The sequence below is a fragment of the Mesoplodon mirus genome, assembly GCF_964341445.2.
Source record: "Mesoplodon mirus genome assembly, chromosome: 8".
Taxonomy (NCBI): domain Eukaryota; kingdom Metazoa; phylum Chordata; class Mammalia; order Artiodactyla; family Ziphiidae; genus Mesoplodon; species Mesoplodon mirus.
The window spans coordinates 6,433,785-6,458,376 of record NC_138984.1 but is presented as its reverse complement, the minus strand read 5'-3'; the positions used below and the strand labels follow the sequence as shown (position 1 = coordinate 6,458,376).

Genomic DNA, 24,592 nt, shown 5'->3' with positions numbered 1-24,592 from the left:
GATTTGATGAAGGCACCACACTCTTTATGGCCAACATCTTCTCTAAGGGAGACATCACTCCTGGCTAAAGGAAGGGGCTTCACAGTTTCTTCTGTACCCACGTGTACATCACTTTGTTTTGTTGTCAAGTGATTAAAATTTTTCATACCTGGTTCTCATATGCTGGTCTCTGTGATTTTTACCAAGGAAATAAAAATGTGGTAGGTGTTTATCCAGAAAGCAGATATATTTTTCTTTTCTTTCAATGGAAGGAGCAAAGGAAATTATTTGAGGAGGGAAATATGTGAGTCAACATAACGAAAAATGTATGGCTGCTGCTGTGAAGGTATTTTCATACCTTTAAAGTATGAATACTGTTAACCTCCATCAGAAAAGCTATCAACGACAATGCTGAGTACCGTCTTAAGAGCTGTCACTCAAATCTACGATGATGTCAGTATTTGGAATGATCGATTTTGTATAGAGGGATATTTTAAAGCACTTATTTATGGAAAACTTGCCAGTCACACGTGTCCTCATTATGGAATTCGGTATTAACATAGGATGTAAGACAACTAGCTTACATTTCTGATGCTTAAAGTGGTTGCAAACATTTGGTTTGCTTCTGATTGAAAATAACCCCCCCCACTGCCCCGCCAAATGATGAAGTGCAGAGATGTGTCGATGTGATTTGTTAACCAGCTTGATTAGAACCTCGGTCCTGAGCTGGGTTCTGTTGATCACCTGGTGAACTCTATCTCCCTTCTCCCAGGCCATCAGTACCTCCGTCAAAAGTAAAATTCCCTGTGTGGTGGTGGAAGGCTCAGGGCAGATTGCCGATGTGATCGCCAGCCTGGTGGAGGTGGAGGATGCCCTGACGTCATCCATCATCAAGGAAAAGTTGGTGCGCTTCTTACCCCGCACAGTGTCCCGGTTGCCTGAGGAGGAGATCGAGAGTTGGATCAAATGGGTGAGTTGCAGGGAGTAAGTTCCTGGGAAGGGAGAGCGCCTTCAGTGCCCAACTCCAGTAGCAGCTGTGGGTCTTTATACTTTCTCAGTGACTTTGAAACTGCACTCTGGCCCACCCCAGGTTTTTTGCTAGAAATTGAAGCCCACATAAGTTAAATGACTTGCCCTGTTTCCATACCTCACAAGGGGTAGCAGATGGGGCTTAAATTCCAGTCTGTCTGTTTGCAAAGCTGATAGTCCTTCTTTTACACCCTGTCAACAAGCATTGAGCTTCTGTGTTTTGTAGGTTATCAGCAGCGGGGAGGAAAAAATCCCTGTGATGCTGTCTTAGAAATGCAGATTCTAAATTGAATCTATGTCTAGTGGAGAAGCTGTTACTACAGAATAATTGCCTTTCTAAGTTAACTGACCTGTGATTAATTCAGAATCTCTCACCTTTCCTATTGGATCATATAAGAAATATGTACTAATCGAAATATCTCGTGCTTCTTATTGCTAAGCCTATAAAGCATTTTAACATAGTGCTATGCTTTCTCACCTTTCTCTCTTGTTTCGTGACTGGTGTTGACTTGAAATGACTTTCATTCTGTTGACTGTTCAGTTTGTGATAAAGCTCACGTTAATATCAGTAGGTACGTTCACATCAGCTCATTCAAAAATGGCCTTTGCTGTTTGGATATTCTTAGGAGCACGTGCTGCTACTTGAAAATTTTCCCATAAAGGAAATGACAGGCTGTAGACAACAAGAGTTACTTTAATCATACAGCCCATTTCATCATTGGAGTGAAAGGTTGAATTTAGTATAAATAATTTTAAAAGTTCTTTAATTAGCTTGGTATTTAAGCAGTATTTAGTTGTGGAAGATCCTCAAAGTGTCAAGTTTGGCAAACTGAAATCCTGGAGTAGTGAAGATTATCTTGCTCATGGCAGCCTTTGTCATTATTTTTTTCTTTTACTGAAGTATAGTTGATTTACAATATTGTGTTAGTTTCAGGTATACAGCAAAGTGATTCAGATACATATATATATATCCAGTCATATGTATGTATATATATATATAAAACTTTTTTTTCCAGATTCTTTTTCATTATAGATTATTACAAGATATTGAATACAGTTCCTGTGCTATACGGTAAATCCTTGTTGTTTATTTTATATAGAGTAGTGTGTATTGGCCTTTGCCGTTATTTAAAGCAAGCCTGGATAAATCAAATTCTTATAAATAATGAGAAAAATCAACCCTGCTTTCTAGGCTGACAGGTACTCTGTACAAAATTAACACACAGTGAGACCCTATTGGTTTTGTTTAATTTCACATGAGTAGGCAGTTGGGTGATAATCCCTGTAAGGTACAGCAGGGTCGAAGTGACCAGGAAACAAGTCCTTTCTGGATTAAGCCTCATTACTAAGACTCAGGATTAAAAAATGCACATGCATCTTCTGTTTGTAGCTGAGAGTCAGTGTTGGTACTGAATGATGCCCTGGCCAACAAATGCGTATATGATGTTCCTACTTGAGATACTGCATTTTTCAGATTTTACTGAAAAAGGTGAAGCTGGTGGTTTTACATGAAAGTTTTTGCTGGGATTTTCTTGTATCTTGGCCAAGTCCAGTTGAGAGACAGACACAAGAATTAGGTAAATAGAGAGATCAAAATATCAGCTTCGTTGATGATGAAGGCCAAGTTGAAAGATGTGGCTTAGGGGTGCAGCCACCATGGCCCTCCTTATGCTGAGCCCCAGAAAGAGACAGATGAACCCACCCAGACAGGGGCAGCCCTGGATGACTGCTGGCTCCTATCTGCCTAGCCTTAGCCTAGGCATGTGGCTGACAGCAGACACCAGAGCACTAGCACCCTGCAAGGAGCAGATCCCAACGGAGAAGCAGGAAAGGACTGGCTGGGCAAGGCCAAAGTCATCAACTGGCTATGTCACTCCCCTGCCTGGAGTAGCAGTAAGCGAAGGGCTGGGGGATACCTAGGGACCTGATTTGGATGGAGGTCCCTCTGCATGAAAACATATGGGTGAGGAAAATATGTATCACCCAAAGTAGTTATCTTCAATTCTCCATGTATTCAGACCTAAACAGTTTGAGTCATTCCAAACACATCAGGGGAGCAATCCCAAAGTGTAGATATCAACCTAAGACCTTGTGTGTTGAGCAATATCCTCAAGGTAACTTCCTGTGATGGATGGAAGAAATGTTGTGGTCAGTTCAAGGATGCCCACAGAGGAAAGAATAGACCACTCTTAATTCACCCACCAAAGATGGCCCTGGGTCCATTCTAGTGACTTTTCTCTTCTTCTGCGAGTTGGCTTGTTTAGTCCAGACCAGGTCACATCCAGAGGGCCATGCCACCTTACAGGTCCCCACATCCTTTATGAAGGATTTTGATTTCTGCTTCAAGGAAACTGATACAGGAAAGTCGTCTGAAGCAGGCTAAATGTCAGACACATTTCACTCCCTGTGATTATATTATTCTTTCTGGGATTCACATCTAATTCATATTCATATGCTAATGATTTATCATAATTATAATCAAGTCAACCAGAAGACATACAACAATAATAAAAATTAGTCTGGCATTTTGATTATGCACTTGTATGGGGTTTTGCAGTTGGTAGAAATTTCCCAAAAGACCAAGCCCAAGAGTGGAATTATTAATTAATGAATGTATACATTCAATCAAAAATTTTTTTTGGATTTTTGAATTTTGTTTTATTTTTTTATACAGCAGGTTCTTATTAGTTATCTATTTTATACATATTAGTGTATATATGGCAATCCCAATCTCCCAGTTCATCCCACCACCACCCCCACCCTGCCACTTCCCCCCCTTGGTGTCCATACGTTTGTTCTCTACATCTGTGTCTCTATTTCTGCCCTGCAAACCGGTTCATCTGTACCATTTTTCTAGGTTCCACATATATGTGTTAGTATACGATATTTGTTTTTCTCTTTCTGACTTACTTCACTCTGTATGACAGTCTCTAGATCCATCCACGTCTCTACAAATGACCCAATTTCGTTCCCTTTTATGGCTGAGTAATATTCCATCATATATATGTACCACATCTTCTTTATCCATTCGTCTGTCGATGAGCATTTAGGTTGCTTCCATGACCTGGCTATTGTAAATAGTGCTACCATGAACATTGGGGTGCATATATCTTTTTGAATTAAGAGTTTTTGTCTTTTCTGGATATATGCGAGGGCCCTTTTTAGTCCACATCTTCACCCTTCCAGCCTGACTTGAGGCTTCCCTCTCCACCCAGCTGAAACTCTCTGTAGTTTCAGGCCCTCATTTCCAAATGTTGCCAGGAAAACCCACCACCATCTTGAACTCAGTCTAACCACAGCCAGACTCGTTTCCTCCTCCAGAAGGAGCTCTTCCTTGCCAAGCTCCCACCAAGCTCGCCAATGCCTGAATCCTGGGAATCAAGGGCTCTGCCTCTCCCCCAGCTCTTGAATCTTAAAAAGTGTCTCAAAATTAAACTTTACAGAAAAATCACAAAGGATAATATAGTGAATTCCTCATCTCTTTAGTCAGTCACCAAGTTGTCTTGGCTTTTGTTCGCACTGAAATTTCCTTCCTATAATCTAAGCCCTACGTGCACACTCAGATGATTTCTGTGTTCTTCTGTTGTCTTTTCTGCATTTATTCACTTATTCAACAACTGAGCACCTACCATGTGTTACACACACACACACACACACACACTCATCCCTAGTCAATGAGTCTCTCAGCTTTTTTTTAAAATTACTTTTTATTGTAGCATAGTTGATTTACAATGTTATGTTGGTTTCTGCTATACAGCAAAGTGAATCAGTTATATATATACATAAATCCACTCTTTTTTAGATTCTATTACCATATAGATCATTATAGAGTTGCCTGTGCTATACAGTAGGTTCTTATTAGTTACCTATTTTTATGTATAGTAGTGTGTATATGCCAATTCCAATTTATCTTTCCTGCCCCCCCTTTCCCCCTTGGTAACCCTAATTTTGTTTTCTACATCTATGACTCTATTTCTGTTTTGTAAATAGGTTCATTTGTACCATTATTTCTTAGATTCCACATATAAGCGATATCATATGATATTTGTCTTTCTCTGTCTGACTTCACTCAGTATGACAATCTCTAGGTCCATCCATGTTGCTGCAGATGGCATTATTTTGTTCCTTTTTTATGGTGGAGTAATATTCCATAGTATATATATACCACATCTTCTTTATCCATTCTTCCATCGATGGACATTTAGGTTGCTTCCATGTCCTGGCTATTGTAGATAGTGCTGCAATGAACATTGGGGTGCATGTATCTTTTTGAAGTATGGTTTTCTCTGGATATATGCCCAGCAGTGGGATGCCTGGATCATATGGTAGCTCTATTTTTAGTGTTTTAAGAAACTTCCATACCGTTCTCCATAGTGGCTGTACCAATTTACATTCCTACCAATAATGTAGGAGGGTTCCTCTCTCAGCTTTTTGATAAGGACTTGTTGATATATGTGCCCTTGTAGAGCCAGTACTTTATTCTCATTGTGGTCAAGGACTCACTGTTCCAATTTAGAAATTAGATGCTGTGGGTACAGGTGCTGTAGAAGAGGGAAGGAGATTTGGAACATTCCTATAAGTGGTCTTTAAAAAAATGGAATAAAATATTCCTCACCAAAAGAGAGTTTATGCTGCTTGTGCCTGAAATCACTTGGCTGACAACTCTGCTCTTTAAATCTCGCCAGCTCAAAGAAATTCTCGAAAGTTCTCACCTATTAACCCTTATTAAAATAGAAGAAGCTGGGGATGAAATTGTGAGCAATGCTATCTCCTATGCACTGTACAAAGGTGAGTAAAATTAGCTCCTGTAGATGTTTCAGCTTTGTGTTGCTTTCTGTGGCTTTTAATGGCTTCCATTTATTTTTTAAAACAGCTTTACTGAAATATAATCTTGAACTTAATTTCGATTAGCATATATTAGAAGTTGGAATAACTACTATTGACCTGCTGAGTTAAATCTCCTTGGTTGTATATTTAACAGAACAAGAATTTTTATGTCATCAAAATATCAGTTAAATATGATCACAGTACTTTCCAAAGAGCTGTCTCCAACAGTGGTTTAGAATCTTTATCTGAGTCTCAGACACTTTGAGAGTATGATAAAAGCTATGGACCTTTGTCCTAGGATTCTACATCTGTGTACACACGTGTGCACACACATAGATAATTTTGCGTTCAGTTTCAGGGGTTAACACATTTCCTATGCTTATGAATGAACCTCAGTTTTAAAATCCTCAGGTGTGAACTTTGCTGTCTGAGAATCCCATCAAGGTGGAATTACCTGAAGTAAATAGACCCCTGGCAAAGACCACGTAGAGTTGAGCCATCTGATTAATATATTTAAGGCATGCAGAGCAGGGCAAGGCACAAGAGAAGTGCACTTTAAGCATTAGCTATTTATTAGAATAATTCTTACTGTGCTTGTCAGAACTTTGGTTGTAAGGATATTTATTAAAATGAGACTATATCTGTAGAGATACATAGGTACAGAAATTATTAGCGCTGAAAAAGACAAGTGGAATATTGTTATGATAGAGCTCATTGTGTCATAGATTTAGATATAGTAAAAGTCAGATGTGGTCCTGGAAATGTGACATTTATGGAATCTGAATCTATGGAAAAATATCAGTATACCATATTTACACTGTTAGGATATGACATGGAAAGATATTATCACCTAAATTGATCCACATTACATACTTTGGGACATATAGAATATGGATAAGATTGAGTGAAAATAAACTGTCAGTGAAATGACAGGTCTTAGTGTCTGATTCTAAGAGAACATGCTTAGAATCTCCTTTGATAAATGGCTCTGATAATTGGCCATATGGAATGGTTCTGACTCTCTTGTTTCTGGGTGTTTGGTGAGTTGATTTTTTTCCCTGTCCTCTTACAGCCTTTAGCACCAATGAACAAGATAAGGATAACTGGAATGGGCAGCTGAAGCTTCTGCTGGAGTGGAACCAGCTGGACCTAGCCAGTGATGAGATTTTCACCAATGACCGCCGGTGGGAGGTACATAGGAAGCCCTCCTGGGTTATTCCAGTGACAGGTCTGGTCCATTTCTGACAGGGTCTTTGCCCTTGAATATTGTAAAGAATTGTCCTGTCCTGGTACATCAGTGTTGCCAAGGCTCACTTTCCTCATCTGTAGTAGGGGATAATAACATTGACTTAGTAGGTTGCTTGCAAAGAGATAATAAAAATAAATACACTAATGTAAGGTAACATCAATCTACCGTTACCATCCAAAGTTTATAGCTGTCCCGCCATGATGTGAGAGGCGATTCTCCATTGAGGTGTTGAGGTGCAGATTTCCTCCTGGGAGTTGATGGACAGAAATGTGGGGAAACTAAGTGCAGGATGATTGAAAGGGGTTTATCAGAAGTAACTCAACTCAAACTCCAGGCAGCGGTACTCGTTTTGTGCCCTGCCCCACCTTCTTAGCCAAGTTCTCATAAGAGAATTGTCAGCAGTGAGACGCATAAGAGAAAAATAGAACAAGTTGATTAAAGACATATAATGAATATCTTAGAGTTAGAAAATCAGGACTCCCCCAGGCAAACGAGTACCTCCAATATGGAAGTTGTATGTCCAGAAAATCTGTATTTTTTTCCAGGAGAGTGATTTTTCTCACTTTGAATTTGATGAGAGTTGTAAGACTGCATTTTCCAGCAGCATCCTCTTGGGTACAACTAAAGTTAGATCCGCCTTAGGAGCTCTGTTTTGTAGGAACAATTATAAACCATCACACTTGGATCTGTAAGGTGGGAGCTTCTTTGTTTTAAGCTCTTCAGTCACTGGTGGGCAGTGAAAACACTTTTAGGCCTATCGTTGTATAATCAAAGATGAAGACTTCAGTTATCCTTACATGTGATCAATTTTTTTTTTTTTTTTTTTTTTTTGCGGTACGCGGGCCTCTCACTGTTGTGGCCTCTCCTGTTGCGGAGCACAGGCTCCGGACGCGCAGGCTCAGCAGCCATGGCTCACGGGCCCAGTCACTCCGTGGCATGTGGGATCCTCCCAGACCGGGGCATGAACCCGTGTCCCTGCATCAGCAGGCGGATTCTTTTTTTTCGGTACGCGGACCTCTCACTGTTGTGGCCTCTCCCGTTGCGGAGCACAGGCTCCGGACGCACAGGCTCAACGGCCATGGCTCACGGGCCCAGCCGCTCCGCGGCATGTGGGATCGTCCCAGACCGGGGCATGAACCCGTGTCCCCTGCATCGGCAGGCAGACTCTCAACCACTATGCCACCAGGGAAGCCCCATGTGATCAATTTTAGTAATAGAATCCAAATAAAGTCATGGCTTATGGGTTTTTTAATTATTAATTCCTTTAGCAAACATTATCTTTGGTTTTTGCAGTATAATGGATGCTATCTCACATGGCAAGCCTTTAGTTAGTTGAGGGAACACAGAACTGTATAAAAATCTAGGTAATTGATTCAGAAATGAACCCCTCTGTGTGAAATGTTCTATTTAAGTGACATCAGATGGTACAAATAAACATAAACTCAGGCATGCATTGAATAGTACATTTAATTTTATTAACTCAGCTAAAGAGAGTTGAGTGAAGGACATAATGGTTGAGAGTATGGACTCTGGAGCCAGCCCATCTACATGACTTAACCTCTGCAAGTTACTTAACCTTCCTCAGTTTCCTTATACAGTGGTGAATTGGGGTCAGTTCATACTGGTTTTAGCAAGAGCTGACTGCTAAAATTTTTAGGGTTTTTTGAGTCGGTTGTTAAATACAGTCATTAAAAATCAAATACTATACTCTTAGAACTAAATAAATTTTATTAAAAACCAAGGCAATCAATAATCAAACTCATCCCTTTCTAACTATTTTACTACATTTACTCTGATCTATACTCTGGAGGTTATGTCTATTGTATCTGCATTCTGGAAACACCGTATTTGCTACTCTGTGTTGGGTCCCAGTTGTGCATTCAATGATGTCACATGGTAACCGAAGACTGGCCATGTTGGGAGCATTTACACTGTAGCAATGGTCAAATACTACAAATCAGGGCTTATTATTTTCTTCCAGAATGTTGGTTGTAAAGTATTTACCAACACACCACTGATCATCTGAAAACAGAGATGGTAATAATAGTGGTAGCTACCTCATTGGATTGTTATGATTAAATCAGATAATATTTCTAAACTGCTTAGAACACTGGCACATATTAAGCCGTATATGTCTTTGTTTAAACATAACTAAAAATCTTTGCATAACCTTTTGCAGTGCACAAAGCAGCTTCACTGTGCTAGTTCACTTGGCCATCATGCCAGCCATCACAGGGATTATCTCATTTTGCTGGTTAATAAGCCAGGGCTCCATGGGTACCACAGAAGGGCCATTCTGATGGTTTTTTGAGGGCCTGCTCCGAACTTTAATCTCCGAAGGCATCTTGACCTGTGTTATCTCATTTCATCCCCACAAGCACCTATTTTACAGACAAGAAAACTGAGGTTGAGACACAGTCTTGTTCGAGGTCACACATAAGGTAATGGTAGAACCAAGGTTTGGAAACAAACGTGTGTCCGACTGCAAAGCTGCTCTCTTCCCCGTACGCCAGTGGTTCTCAAAGGGTGGTCCCTGGACCCGGAGTAGCATGAGTATAACCTGGGAACTTGTTAGCAGTGCAGATTATCAGGGCAGCCACCTCTTTTTGTCCCTATCCCCCCTGGAGCCACAGTGTGGGGACTCAAGGGACCCTTGGCAGTTGCCTCTGCAGGCAATGTGTGATCCCGGAGAGACCAACATCAGACAGAAACAGAAACCGCTAATGCTGCCCTTGGCAGGGGATATTCCCCTGAACCAGGGCTCAGACAATTAAAGTGAGGACAGTGGGCTGGGTGAGCAGCCGCGAGGCTAGTGGGGGGCTCAGGGCTACAGTGCCCAGGCTCCTGGAGCTGCCCCAGTTGGCTCCAACTGACGGTTCTCTGTGTTGTCAGAGCTTCTGGTATTTACTTGTGAATCTGGATTTTAATGCTGGCAATGTGGATTTTTATGAACTGTCTAATTTTTAATGTTGGCAACTGAATCAAATTGTAAGAAATAGTATGGAGGACAATCAGAACATATCTGAGAGCTGGTGTGGCCCGTGGACCACGGGTTTGTGTCTGAAGTACACATTAATTATCTTTATTAAGATTCTTAATAAGCTTCTATGGGATAAGGATACCAGCAGCCCAGACAGTAGAGGTACAGGTAAATAATAACTAGGTATCACTGTCAAGTGTTCCAGTGACTCATGGTTATATAACATGACCAAGCATTTGCCTCATGGCATGGGAAGGGCAGTGGGTCGACCCCATGGCACAGAAGGAAGAGTTGGCTGGTGGTTGGCTCACAATTGGTGTCCAGTGTAGACCTCAGAGAAATGGTGTGAGCTGTACCATGAGCCCCCTGCCCCCTAATAGAGTGAGTGCTTCCTTTATGCCAGACACTGGGATCAATTCTTGATCAACAACATCCCTTTTTTTAATGTAATTTTTCTTTTAGATTTTTATTTGATGTGGACCATTTTTAAAGTCTTTATTGAATTTGTTACAATATTGCTTCTGTTTTATGTTTTGGTCTTTTGACCATGAGGCATGTGGGATCATATCTCCACAACCAGGGATCAAACACGCACCCCCTGTATTGGAAGGCAGAGTCTTAACCACTGGACCACCAGGGAAGTCCCTCAGCATCATCCTTATGTGGGTGTCATTATCTCCACTTTACAATAGCAAGAGACCAATTCCCATCCAAGCTCACATCTCGCTGATTTCAAAGATTCCACCTTGCTGCTTCCCCCATCTCGATGTTTGAGCTGTAATCTAATATTGTGTTACAACTGAAAAGATAAATTTTATTTACCCCATGGTTGAAAATGCGATGTGGCTGAGAAAGAAGATGCCTTGTTTTCTTGATTGGATTTAGGCTGTGCATTGTCTCTCTGCTCTTTCTTCTCAGTCTGCTGACCTTCAGGAAGTCATGTTTATGGCTCTCATAAAGGACAGACCCAAGTTTGTCCGCCTCTTTCTGGAGAATGGCTTGAACCTGCAGAAGTTCCTCACCAATGACGTCCTCACTGAGCTCTTCTCCAATCACTTCAGCACCCTGGTGTATCGGAACCTGCAGATTGCCAAGAATTCCTATAATGACACCCTCCTCACGTTCGTCTGGAAACTGGTTGCTAACTTCCGAAGAGGCTTCCGGAAGGAAGACAGGAATAGCAGGGATGAGATACACGTAGAGCTCCATGTGTGTACTGTCACAGTTGTCTGCTGGAATTCTTTGCTCTCTTGAGTCTTCCCTCAAAAAATCTCTCTACTTCCATCTTTCCTACTCCCTACCTCATTGCTGTCATGTAGTTAACATGTTGGGGTTGTTATTTTTTCCTACTGCCTTTATTTAAGCTAGCAAGTCCTAGCGAGGTAACAAGTGGTACATTTTCTTGCTTTATTCTTTGTGCTATCTTTACAACTAGTTATTGCAGTATTTCCTAATTGCAAAGCTTGGTGTGACACACTTTCTGAAGGCATCTAGCAGGGAATGGGGACAAATGACTGGCTGTCTGATCATGTTGTAGCCTTCTGGACATGATCTGCCTAAAATAGTTCTCTGCTTCCTATGCAAAGAACTGGAGAACTGCCGAGTTTCCTTTTGTGAATAAAAGGGGCAGTGAATCTTTGTACAGAGATAATCCAGGTTTCCATTTGAGAAGGTGTTGTGGATGTACCACTTATATTCTCTCAAGATTTCCTATTTTAAGGACAGGCAGGCCCAGTTTCTAGCACCTCCAACTCTTTGCTGAAGGTCTGCTCTGGTCAGAGCCCAGTGACTGCCAGAAGTTGGTGTATAAATACCTCAGCAACCCCCCTGCTCAGAGGAGATAATTCTGAGACTTGTGTCCTACACTGGCTCCAAGGATTGCCTAGTGGGATTAGTCTCTTGTTATGTACCATGACAACTTGTTGGTCCTTTCTTTTCCAATCTCATTTCCTCAATTTCCTAGTGGTTTTCCTGCAATCATGTCCAAAATAAACTACTTGTCTCAAATGCTTGATTGCTTCTGGGAAAACTCAAACTAGGTCATTATCTTTTATAGTTTTAGAATTTTATTATATGTGTGTTGCAAAAATCTAAATGAGCTAGGTGTTTGAAGGAATTGGAAATGTTTAAAAAGCTGTTTGATGCTATTTATGTTAAAACTCTCCACAGTATCCATAACTATGCCAGAAACATTTTGGATCTTGGTAAAACCTGTAGGGAAGATTAAAAGGAATATATACATAGAGTTGTTTTCTATCTGAAAAGGTTCCCTTGGAAGATATGGGAGGCTGAGTAGGAGCTGGGATTCTTAGTTGATGTATTAGAAATTGTAACTTTGAATAACACTCCAAAGAAATAACTTTACTTTTACGTTGTGATAATTGAACTTCAACTATTGGAAAGTTAGAATTTAGTTAGAATGATTTTTCTAGATGAGAAAGAGATTTCTATGATGAGAAGGAACTGCTTTCTCTCCAGCCTGTCAGAAGTCATTCAGTTTTTAAATTGCTGTCAGCCCATTTTTTCACCCTTTATACTTTTCCATCTACGTGTACTTTGTCTTTTATGATAGATCAAAGATTCTGTTGAAACTCACATCACTGTTCTGTGAAAATGGATTCAGACACCAAGTTACAGAGCCCTCCAAACATGGGGCACTCTCCTAGGGCATCCTGGCCCTGTTTTCATTCTTATACTGGTGTGTCTGCCAAAGTGATGCTCCATCTGCATGTGCTGACCCCCTGCTCTAATCCCTCCCAGGATGTGTCTCCTATTACTCGGCACCCCCTGCAGGCACTCTTCATCTGGGCCATTCTTCAGAACAAGAAGGAACTTTCCAAAGCCATTTGGGAGCAGGTAAATGTCTAAGTCTGTGACAGATGTATGCTTGGTTGTGGTTGTTCTGACCCTTTCAAACCTCACATACCTAATCTAAAACGTCCTCAGTAAAATGGAATATTTGATGTCAGTGGATATGGTTGTGCCTGTTTCCATGTGAACAGGGGTGTGTTTGGGAGGGGAGGTCCCTGGAAAGTTCTGGGCTTGGTGGGTAATCCAGGAGGCACCTGCTTCTTAGGTTTGTGTGGATGTGTGATTGTCTTTCAAGTGGAGGAGGTTTTAAAGTTTAATTTAAAATTAATTTCTAACTTTCTTGCATTATAGGCAGGAAGTAGGGCCTGTACAAAGCCTGCTTTAGGAAATGATTGAGATTTTTCTTTGTGATTCCACACATAATGATTTTTATAAATGATTTATGAACAGTTGAAAAGAAGCTGCATTCTCTGTTTTTAGAGCCTAAGATTAGGTATTGAATATTGATTCACACACACACTCTCACTAACTATAATTGTCAGTCTTCACGTCCTTGACCAATTTCCCCCTCTGAGCTGTTACAGCATGATGGTGGGTCATTAAGCTTCCCATTGCCACGTCTAACTATCAGCTTCTCCTGCATTTATCTTTTTTTTTTATTGGAGTATAATTGCTTTACAATGTTGTGTTAGTTTCTGCTGTACAATGAAGTGAATCAGCTATATACATACCTATATCCCCTCCCTCTTAGACCTCCCTCCCCCCTTCCCTGCCCCCCCATCTAGGTCATCACAGAGCACTGAGCTGAGCTCCCTGTGCTATACAGCAGGTTCCCACTAGCTATCTATTTTGCACATGGTAGTGTATTTATGTCAAACCTAATCTCCCAATTTGTCCCACCCTCCCATCCCACCCCTGTGTCCACATGTCTGTTCTCTACGTCTATGTCCCTATTCCTGCCCTACAAATAGGTTCATCTGTACCATTTTTTCTAGATTCCACATATATGCATATACAATATTTGTTTTTTTCTTTCTGGCTTACATCACTCTGTATGACTGACTCTATATGTCCATCCACATCTCTACAAGTGATCCAGTTTCATTCCTTTTTATGGCTGAGTAATATTCCATTGTATGTATGTACCACATCTTCTTTATCCATTCATCTATCATTGGACATTTAGGTTGTTTCCATGTCCTGGCTATTGTAAATAGTGCTGCAATGAACATTGGGGTACATGTGTCCTTTTGAATTATGGTTTTCTCAGGGTATATGCCCAGTAGTGAGATTTCTATGATGAGAAGGAACTGCTTTCTCTTCAGCCTGTCAGAAGTCATTCAGTTTTTAAATTGCTGTCAGCCCATTTTTTCACCCTTTATACCTTTCCATCTTTCCATTTCTGTGTCATATGGCAGTTCTATTTTTAGTTTTCTAAGGAACCTCCATACTGTTCTCCATAGTGGCTGTATCAATTTACATTCCCACCAACAGTGCAAAAAGGTTCCCTTTTCTCCACACCCTTTCCAGCATTTATGATTTGTAGATTTTTTGGTGATGGCCATTCTGACGGGTGAGAGGTGATACCTCATTGTAGTTTTGATTTGCATTTTTCTAATAATTAGTGATGCATTTGTCTTGATATTTTCTTTTTGTATGTTAATTCCATGTTCAAGACTGTGAGTATATTCAGGTTCAAGACTCTTGGTGCACATTACAAATTTTACTGGGAATCATTATAAACAGTTCAGATTTTTACCATTTCCTGCTTTTGCCATCAATCTGTGCTTGTCTGACTTTGATGTTGACTCGACTGCAAGGGCTTACGAATTAACTGTGACATTCTCACCCCTCTGGAAGACCAGGGGCTGTACTCTGGCAGCCCTGGGAGCCAGCAAGCTTCTGAAGACTCTGGCCAAGGTGAAGAATGACATCAATGCTGCAGGGGAGTCCGAGGAGTTGGCAAACGAGTACGAGACCCGAGCAGTGGGTAAGCCTCTGGGAACGGGAGCCGTGGCCGGCACAGCCACACCACGTGGCATTTACTGACTTTTCCAAGAATGAAGGTGGTGAGATATAGGCTCTCTCATCCCACAGCTGCCCAGGGCCACACCCAGGCCAGGTCTAAGTAACTCAGCACCATAGGGAAGCCTTGGGGTGTTTTGTTTTGGGGATGCTATTCAGAAACCTTGACACGTGTGAGGTTTTACCTGACGTGCAAGCTAACAGGTTAGCCTGCCAGCTTCCTATACATATACTGACAGAAGACCCCAGACCCCTGGGTTAGGGACACAGATGGTTTACTACTAATGGCAAAGACAGCAGCCAGAGCAGTATCTTGGGTTGGTCCCCGTGCCTCGATTCCCCACGAGGTCACGTGAATAAGGGCTGGTGTTGGTGGTCCCACATCTCCACAAACTTAGGAGGCTCAGAGCTTCTATAACACAAGGCAACAGGCGAGCTGCCCAGCTCCCCTCCAGGGCGATGTTTCTCATCACCTGGAACGGAAGAGGACAGAGGCCCCGCTGAGTGTGATGCTCCTGAAACATCTGTCCTCTGTTTGCTGTTCACCTGCCCTTGAACACAGCTTGCCATTGCCCCTGCTCAGAGGGCCTGGACCATGCAGGACTGTGAGAAATCCAGGACCAGTTGCCTCGCAGCAACAGAGAATTTTAGGCCGGCTCAGTTTTCTTCTTTCCACTGGGGAGTTTTAAGTTTGCAAGGTGGCACGTTGCAAAATGCAGGCATGTCTGTTGTCTGATCTAATGAAGAAATGTTCATGCATTTAGCCTCTCTGTGTTGGGAAAAAGGTGTCTGATTATTTCTTCTACTATATGAAAAATTTCAAGGTATTACGTTGTTTTTGGATTGACTTCAGCTGGGCAATGGCTCCGAGCATTTCGACTTTTAAAGGATTTTCTCTGAGGAGCTACACACCAATCTGTTTGTCATAAGGTCTCAAACTATAAGCACAGCCTCAATGCAATAGGCCAGTGTTGTTGTTGTTTCTTAATTTTTATTTATTTTATTTTTGGCTGCGTTGGGTCTTCATTGCTACGCGCGGGCTTTCTCTAGTTGCAGCGAGCGGAGGCTATACTTCGTTGCGATGCGCGGGCTTCTCATTGCGGTGGCTTCTCTTGTTGCGGAGCACGGGCTCTAGGCACGCAGGCTCAGTAGTTGTAGCACGTGGGCTTCAGTAGTTGTGGCTCACGGGCTCTAGGCATGCAGGCTCAGTAATTGTGGCACACGGGCTTAGTTGCTCCGCGGCATGTGGGATCTTCCCAGACCAGGGCTCGGATCCTTGTCCTCTGCACTGGCAGGCAGATTCTTAACCACTGCGCCACCAAGGAAGCCCTGGGCCAGTGTTTTTTATTACGTTATTTTGACTTTTTTTTTTTTTTGCACTGTGCCTTAGCTGCAAAGAACCTCACCAAGAAAGCACAGAAGGTAAATGAGATGGAGGAGGGCTCAGGGTCTGGATCCCCTCCCCAGTGGCTGAACCCCACCAAAGAGGGCATTCCCCATGTTCACTGCAGCTCAATTCAGTGGGCATTTCTGGACACCTGCTGCCAGGAGGCGCTGTGCTGTGTGTGGGGTGCCCAAAGAAGGGCCCTTTGTTCAGTAGAGAATTATATTGTACTGGTGTTCTCTTTGCCTTTTATAATCCAGGATGCTCACAGCCAGGCTTTCATGGAAGTCAGGGCTTGGCTGGTGGGCTCGGGGGGCGGGGGGAAAGTTCTGTGTATTAGCCAGCCCTGCCTCCCGTTTCCCTCTCTCTGGGGACCATGCCACTTAGAGCTGTTCACGGAGTGTTACAGCAGCGACGAAGACTTGGCGGAACAGCTCCTGGTCTATTCCTGCGAAGCCTGGGGCGGAAGCAGCTGTTTGGAGCTGGCGGTGGAGGCCACGAACCAGCATTTCATCGCTCAGCCCGGGGTCCAGGTAAACAACACGCAGTCACCAAACATCATGCCCAGAAATGGGCCTTTCTATCAGCTGGGTGTCTGGAGCCAGTGTATCTCTAACTAGGTGTAGGCATGGACCAGGTTACATGAACTCTCTGAGCCTTAGTTTCCTTATCTGTAAAATGGGCATAATAGGGGGTAAAGGAAGGGTTGCTGTGAGGATTCGATGAGATAATATGTGAGTGGGGCCAGCCCTTTTATTATAGTAGCTGTTACTCTTAGAACTATTACTAGTAGTAATGGCAGCAGAGAAACTAGTATAAAGTGGGTTCAGCCAGTGTAGACGTTTTCTGCCCCAAATTACATTAACAGCAGTTTGCACCTGGTATCTCAGGTTTCGGAGGGGAGATTTTTTCCACCCACCATCCCAGCTGTAGGGGTCTGGTGTGAAGGGGAGGAACATGGGGAAGAGATGGATGGACTGACCCTCGTCTGCATAGCCCTGTACACGCGACCACACTTCATCTTCACAGCACGCGTGCAGGTCGACATCATCCCATTTTACTGAGGAGGACTCAGGAGCTCAGAGAGGTTCTGGAACGTTCCCCAGGTTGCTAGGAAGTGGCAGGGCTGGGCTTTGATCCCATGATGATTGCCCGCCTTACGGACTTTCCATTATACCATGCAGCCAATAACTAGCACAGTGTTTACAAAGGAATCCGTTTGCTACTCCAGCCAAGTGGATTCAGTGAGTGTGGTCATGGATGACAAGGGACACACAGGGAGCCTTGCTGTTGTTCTGGTTTAGCCTCTGTGTCGTAGTGGGCTGGAGGGAGGCCAGTGCTGGGGTCAGGGTTGCCTGGGAGACCCGGCCGGCTGCCACGGCTGCCTCGCTCTGCTCATGGCTCTGCTCGCAGCTTCTTAGCCCCCAGACCCCTTCTTGCCAGTGTCCCAGCACTTTGGGCCCTGGGGAGGTTGATTCATGCTCCCGTCCAAGTTCATCAGGCCTGACGGTTTCCACCAGATGCCCGTTCAGTGATGTTTATGGAAAGTCTCCCTGCCCAGCCCGTGGGACCAGGGAGTGTGGTTGCTCTGGGCAGGCTGACGTGTGGGGTCAGATGTCGCCGGTGGCCATGGAACTCGAGCTAGTGCGGGAGCTTTCTGTGACCGAGGGCCTCATGGTGCCGCTCGGAGATGGCCTGGTGGGCTCATCACCCTGGAAGGATCTGGACAGTGAGGAAGACTGGACCTCACTTGTCTCGGTGTGCCCCGCAGAAGCAGACTGCCAGACAAGGATTTGACTGCAAGTGGTTTATGCTGGACATGAGTCCAGGAGGTGCATGAGGGGAGGGGAGGCCGAGAGGCTGGGAAGGGAAGGGAAGGAAGCAGACACAGGTATGCTAAGGAGAAGTTGCCTTCTGGGGGCTTCTGGGAGCTTCATGCCGCCTGCCCCAGTGTTGCTCATCCGAGCATCAACCCACCAACTGCAGTTTGCAGTTCCCTGGGGGCTGCCCCTCAAGAGTCAAGTACACGCCCGGCCCCAGAGGCCCAGGCAGAGCTGGGCAGGGCTCTCGGGAGGAGCTGTCCTCTCCTGGAGGGGTGCTCCGGGGTATGGATGGGGCACCCGGGTCCCAGCCCTCCAGACAGTGCTGGGAAGGCCTCAGGTCCCTCCTGCTCTGCCACGGAGACACACCGGTCCCTTCTGATTGACATATTTTTGTTCTTGTGGGTTTTCTTTTTTTTTGGCTGTGCTGTGCAGCTTGCGGGATCCTAGTTCCCTGACCAGGGATCGAACCCAGGCCCTTGGTAGTGAAAGTGTGGAGTCCTAACCACCGCATCACCAGGAAATACCCAATGCTATCTTTTCTGAGAGCTGCGGGGTCCTTCTGTGTGACCCAGCCTATGCCCACCCCTTCTGTGTTGACTTTCAGTGCTGCTGTCAGAGACAAAATGAGTTTCTAATTCCTGTCTTCATGGGAGGCCCTGTTCCACCTTTCAGGGGCTGATACAGTCTGGGGAAAGCTTTTCCACGCCTTTTTAGCTCAAACGGGTGTTGAGACACCAGTGGTCTCTCTCTTGGTGACTTCCTTTCAGTTTCCTGACAGGTGTCACCTGTCTGCCTCCAGAAATGAATCCTTGGGGCCCCGCAGGTAACACTGGATGTCGTGTGAATTTGTGATCTTTCAGGGAAAAGGAGCTACAGAGGTGCTTGTTTAAACTTACACAGTGAGAATTAGAGTTGGTTAAAATTCATAGGTTTAGTGAATTTGGACTCATACAACCTCTGTTTTAAAGTTCACAGAACCCAACATAGAAAAGGACTGAAAATCAAACAGAATTTTATATGGTTGAATCGTAGCCCCTTAAAATCCAGGTAACTAATATAAAAGAATAAGGATCTCAATTCAGAGAGTTATTTATTTGGAGAGGTTTGAGGGCTAGGAAGAAAGGTCGCACACCATCCAGCATGTCACTGCATTAATAAGGACCTGTGTCCTTTGCCTCTCTTTCCTGCAGAATTTTCTTTCCAAGCAATGGTATGGAGAGATTTCCCGAGACACCAAGAACTGGAAGATTATCCTGTGTCTGTTTTTTATACCCTTGGTTGGCTGTGGCTTTGTATCATTTAGGTATGAAACCAAGGCACATAATCATGTGTGTGAGTGTGTGTATACATACATCTGTGTGTGTACAAGCGTCTGTGTGTGTGTACATGCATCTGTGTGTGTGTACGTGTATCTGTGTGTGAGTGCTCTTGTGCAAAGGATCATAAGGCCTGGAAATTACGATGTTCACTCTAGTCCCTGCACTTTAGGTCTGGGATCTCCGTGGGTTTCCCCCAGGTTTGATTTCAAAGAGGTAGGAGTGGGCTCATGTCTTCAATATCTGAGGCAGAATTTGGATCTATTAAGCATGAAATGCCGAGGCTGAATTTTGGCTGGGTCAAACTTAGAACACAGTTTGGACACCACCTGTCCCTGGCCCAGCTGTGGGTCTGAGTTCATCTGTGTTCAGAAGGAGAGGTGTAGCCCGTGCAGTGATGTTGGCCAGGATGGTGACAATACTGTCACTCCTCGGTCCAGGAAGAAGCCCCTCGACAAGCACAAGAGGCTCCTGTGGTACTACGTGGCCTTCTTCACCTCCCCGTTCGTGGTCTTCTCCTGGAATGTGGTCTTCTATATCGCCTTCCTCCTGCTCTTTGCCTACGTGCTGCTCATGGATTTCCACTCTGTGCCGCAACCCCCAGAGCTGGTCCTCTACGCGCTGGTCTTTGTCCTGTTCTGTGATGAAGTGAGACAGGTAGGTCAGCCCCGACGTGGGACGCCCCCTCCTTTCCTCAGTGAGCGGCATCTTCCTAATGCCAAAGGGGAGCAGAAGTTGCTCCTCAAGTTCCAAAGTCATTATTTCCCCCAAATAAATGTTCTCATTTGGTGGCCACCCATGAACGTGAAGATGCTCTTCCATGAGATCTCCTAGCCCCAAGCCCAAGCTTTGCTCTCTAATTAATGTTAATTGATGGAGATGAATTACTCGGGAATATGTTCAAAGAGCAGGTTGACCTTGGACTTTTAAACCCACTCCCATCATGAGGAGCCATTTGTGATCCTGTCATTACTGTCACTGGGGTAAGCAGCACCATGAGTGGCAGGGGAATTGGAAGGACTTTCCAGCTAAGAGCATCTCAATGCCCAGCATGTCACATTGACAATGTCGGAAATTCATATTCGTCATTGTGAATTTCAGGGAGTTCAAGTCATTTATTCATGGTGTTTTCTCTAGTTTCTTGGGATCTGATTGTTTGGCATCCTCTTCCCACCCTTAATCCGAACTTAGCCCAGGCCTGGCACGTAGCAGGTGCTCAGTTAATAGTTGTTGAATGAATAAATGTTGATGGTGAAGGTCAGTGCTGTCCCTAAACCATCATGAAAAGTCATCACAGAAAATCCTTTTAAAATGGTAGTTTACAAAATATTTGAGAAGTGCTGTTTCTGTCACTCTTGTCCCATATGAGCCCAAACCCAAAAACATATCCATTCAACACGTATGGCCTAGGTGCTTACAGTGTAGAAGGTACTGTGCCAAGTGATACCAGATATTTGGAGGGGCAAAGGATGCTGTTCTTGACCCCACAGAGTTGCTGCCTGGAATACGATTCCTAAATTGTTTCGACTACCATGCTAACTCTAATAGGTTCTTTTATTTTTTGGTGGCTTCTAGGAGCCCTGGGCTGAGAAAGATCCTGAGCCTCTATTTTCAGCAGGAGAACATCTTAATGAATTAGAAGTGTCTGCCATGGGCACAGGGGGTGGCAGGAGTCCTGGTACCAGTGCCCTGGATCTGCCTTTGCTTGCCTGGTAGGTGGGAGGTGCAGACGCAGGCTGGAGATGGAGTACAGGTAGAAGTGTGTTGAGCATGCAAGATTATCAGGCTTTCTGTTTACCAGCAAATCTCCCCCAGGACCTGGTCCTGCTCACGTTCAGAGGGTTTCTATGACTTCAGATCAGCTTCATGGGTGCCCCAGGCATTGGGTCAAGTGGTCACAGTTCAGTCCAGGGCACTTCTGTATTAGCTCACTAGGGCTAGGGCTAGGGCTGTCATGATGAAGCCCACCAGCTGGGTGGCTTAAACAACACAAGTTCATCATCTCATTGTTCTGAAAGCCAGAAGTCTGAGATCAAGCTGTGGGCAAGGTTGGTTCCTTCTGAGGATGTGAGGGAGGACCTGTTCCAGGCCCGTCCCCAGTTTCTGAAGAGTTGCTGGCCATCTCTGCTGTTCCTTGGCTGTAGATGCTTTGCTCAGTCCCTGACCTCATGCTCACACCGAATTCTCCCTGTGTGCATGTCTCTGTCCAAATCTCCCCTTGTCATAAGGACACTAATCACATTGGATCAGGGGCCCATCCTGCTCCAGTATGACCTCATCTTAACTAATTACATCTGCAAGGACCCTACTTCCAAACAAGGTCACATCCTGAGGTGCTGGCGGGTAGGACTTCAATGTATGAATCTGGAGGGGATGCAATTCAACCCACAGCCCCTTCCACAGAGTCTCAGAGGCCTTCTTTTACTTGCTAGTTCTCTCTTTTTTTTTGACTTCTGTGTATCAGCAGCCAGGGTGTGAAAATATCCTGCTGGAGAGAAGCAGAGAAAGATGGAAGGAGAGTCAGCATTTAAAACGGGAATGGGCCCTGGCCATTGTGAGAAAGTTAACGAAGAACTTTTAAATTAGGAACCTCCCGAGTTACGTTGTCATGGGAGCTGGCACTGCACGGGGTCGCACGTGTTCCCTCCTAGACCAGTCGGGTGCTGGGGCCCTGACTCCCTTCCTTTGCTGTGCTCCCGGGCACGGTTGACCACGTTTCAAAGGCACATCAAAGAGAAAGTTTGGCTTTTGCAGAGGAAGAGGATGAAAGGGTGAGTTTGGAGGGGTTTGTCTGGCTGCAGGGGGAAAGCCCTGTGTCTCATCCTGTTTGAGAGACCAGCAGACCTCTCATCCTCTGTGGACGGGGAGGCCCAGTGGGGCAAATAAGTCACGAGCACAAATAAGTGGAGAGAGAGAGAGAGAGAGAGAAAGGGAAAAACCAGTGGGAATTGCAAATAGCATGGTAGTAACTTACTTAATTTCTTTGACCTTCTGGTTCCCCATCCTTAAATGGGCATGTTTCCTACTGCAAGCGGTTATTTTTTTCAGCTTATTGAGATATTATTGACATATAGCATTGTATACTTTCAAGGTATACAGCATAATGAGTTGACCTACATATAACCAGGAAGTTACTGAGGGGAACAAGAGGACAGGGTGTCCTACCTGCAAGCCTTGCCCATCTCATCCGGTACCAGCTCCACTGGGGAGTTCCAGCTCCTCACATACTCTGCTCTTGCCCAGAATTGGGTGGCATGGAAATGACTTCATGCAGATGTTTGTTCCTTATTCACATTTGATCCTCGGGGCCTAGCACAGGAGCAGGCGTTGTCACGTTTCTGGCAAGTGGGTGTATCTTTTTTAAAAAAATGAATTGACAAGGCAGGGTCTTACTGATTCAACCTCAGAGATGTGCAGTGACCGAGAGTAAGGGGGGAACCATGAAGCCAGCACCGGGCACGTGGGGAGGAACCTGGCAGGAGGGGGCTCAGACGTACCCTTTTGAGCAGAGGGTGCTGTTGGCAGCTTCTTGGAATGGTTGGTAAAAAGTAAAAAGTTCTTTTCCTGCTTCTGGCTGCCCCTCACTCACGCTCCCAACACTTCTCCGCTCGTCCCGTTCCTGACCCTGCCTCCTGGCTGCATTAAAGTCACAGAGTCCAAACGTCATTTGTATCCTCCAGGAATCTAAAGGAGCATGAGGTCTGGAGAGACGACTTATCCTGGGTTGCTCTAGGGGCAGAGCTTGGCCTGGAAGGAGGATGCAGGGAGAGTCATCCTGGCTTAAGCCAAGCACTTCATTCACGCAGTCTTTCTTTCAACAAATATTTATTGAGCACCTACCGCAAGCAGTGTCTTAGACCCTGGGGATACAGCGATGAACCAAACAGGCAAATATCTCTGTCCTCATGGACTTTCTACCAGTTAGCGATGACCGGCAGGGTCTTTTCTGGGAGCTTTCAGGGAGAGGAGGTGAGCGCCGCCAGTAGCACTGAATGAGCGAGTCTTGAGTTGACGGGGAGGTTGGCCTAGAGGACTTGGAATGGTAAAATCTGGAGTCCTTACGTCACAAGCATCTCCCTTCAGATTCGCATGTACATTTAACTGCTCATCCCTTATTCGGGTCATGCAGGAAGGAGACTCAGGACAGGTACATTTTTGCATAGAGAGGGGCCCCCGGCAGGTGGAGTGTGTGGAGCTTTGCTCGGGAGAGACACAGAGCGGGGGCACTGAGTGGGGGCAGACGGTGGGCAGGAGCCTCAGGGGGAGGTTCTGGGTTTCTGATGTGCTTCCCAGTTACTCCCCAGGCCTGATGTGATGCCTACAGGGTCTGGCTGAGTCCCAGCTGTTCTACCTTCATAATGGGTGGTATTTGATGATGCTAGGGATGTGTAGCTTTGTCCAAGTGTGTCCTCTGTTTCTTTGTAAAAGTTATTTTTGAAGGGGTAGTTTTTTTTTACCTCTTTATTGGAGTATAATTCCTTTACAGTGGTGTGTTAGTTGCTGCTTTATAACAAAGTGAATCAGCCACACATATACATACATCCCCATATCTCCTCCCTCTTGCATCTCCCTCCCACCCTCCCTATCCCACCCCTCTAGGTGGTCACAAAGCACCGAGCTGATCTCCCTGTGCTATGTGACTGCTTCCCACTAGCTAGCTGTTTTACATTTGGTAGTGTATATATGTCCATGCCACTCTCTCACTTTGTCCCAGCTTACCCTTCCCCCTCCCCATGTCCTCAAGTCCATTCTGTATGTCTGCGTTAGGGGCAGCTTGAATTCAGCAGTCCTGCATATTAAGGCGATGGTGAGGGACGTGCCTGTGCTTAAGGTCAGGAGCGTGGGGTCAAGGCCACCCCTGCCGGCTGGGAGCAGCTCTGCCTGTGTGGTCTGTGAGCCCCATCTCCACAGCACAGCCTTGCTGATTCCTGTCATTACAGGACTCTGACACTTGGGGTCGCTGTTTCCCTTTCGGGTCTGCAGACTCAGGCCTTTGGAATCCTTCATGTGGTTGGTTTCCTCAATCAGCTCTGCCGGCCTGGTACTGTCTTAATTAACCTAATTCACACTTGTTAGCCAAAAGCAAAACCAGGCAGGATGTTACCTGCTTCAGATAGTGTCTGGGTGTCAAATGCATGGTTGTCAGTGTCTCCCTGTGTCCCCTTCCCC

General features: G+C 44.8%; 1 protein-coding gene across 1 annotated transcript in view; it reads left to right on the top strand.

The window, feature by feature from the left end:
• TRPM8 (transient receptor potential cation channel subfamily M member 8) overlaps window positions 1-24,592 on the top strand; it is a gene marked incomplete at its 5' end in the record, with an annotated part of 78,702 nt that overhangs the window by 16,076 nt on the left and 38,034 nt on the right. Inside the window, 9 exons of the mRNA XM_082629895.1 lie at window positions 752-949; window positions 5,694-5,796; window positions 6,908-7,026; window positions 10,983-11,273; window positions 12,825-12,920; window positions 14,736-14,865; window positions 16,672-16,817; window positions 19,298-19,410; window positions 19,864-20,080. Of these exons, the coding sequence (XP_082486021.1) occupies window positions 752-949; window positions 5,694-5,796; window positions 6,908-7,026; window positions 10,983-11,273; window positions 12,825-12,920; window positions 14,736-14,865; window positions 16,672-16,817; window positions 19,298-19,410; window positions 19,864-20,080 (1,413 nt within the window). The remainder of the gene's footprint in view (window positions 1-751; window positions 950-5,693; window positions 5,797-6,907; window positions 7,027-10,982; window positions 11,274-12,824; window positions 12,921-14,735; window positions 14,866-16,671; window positions 16,818-19,297; window positions 19,411-19,863; window positions 20,081-24,592) is intronic.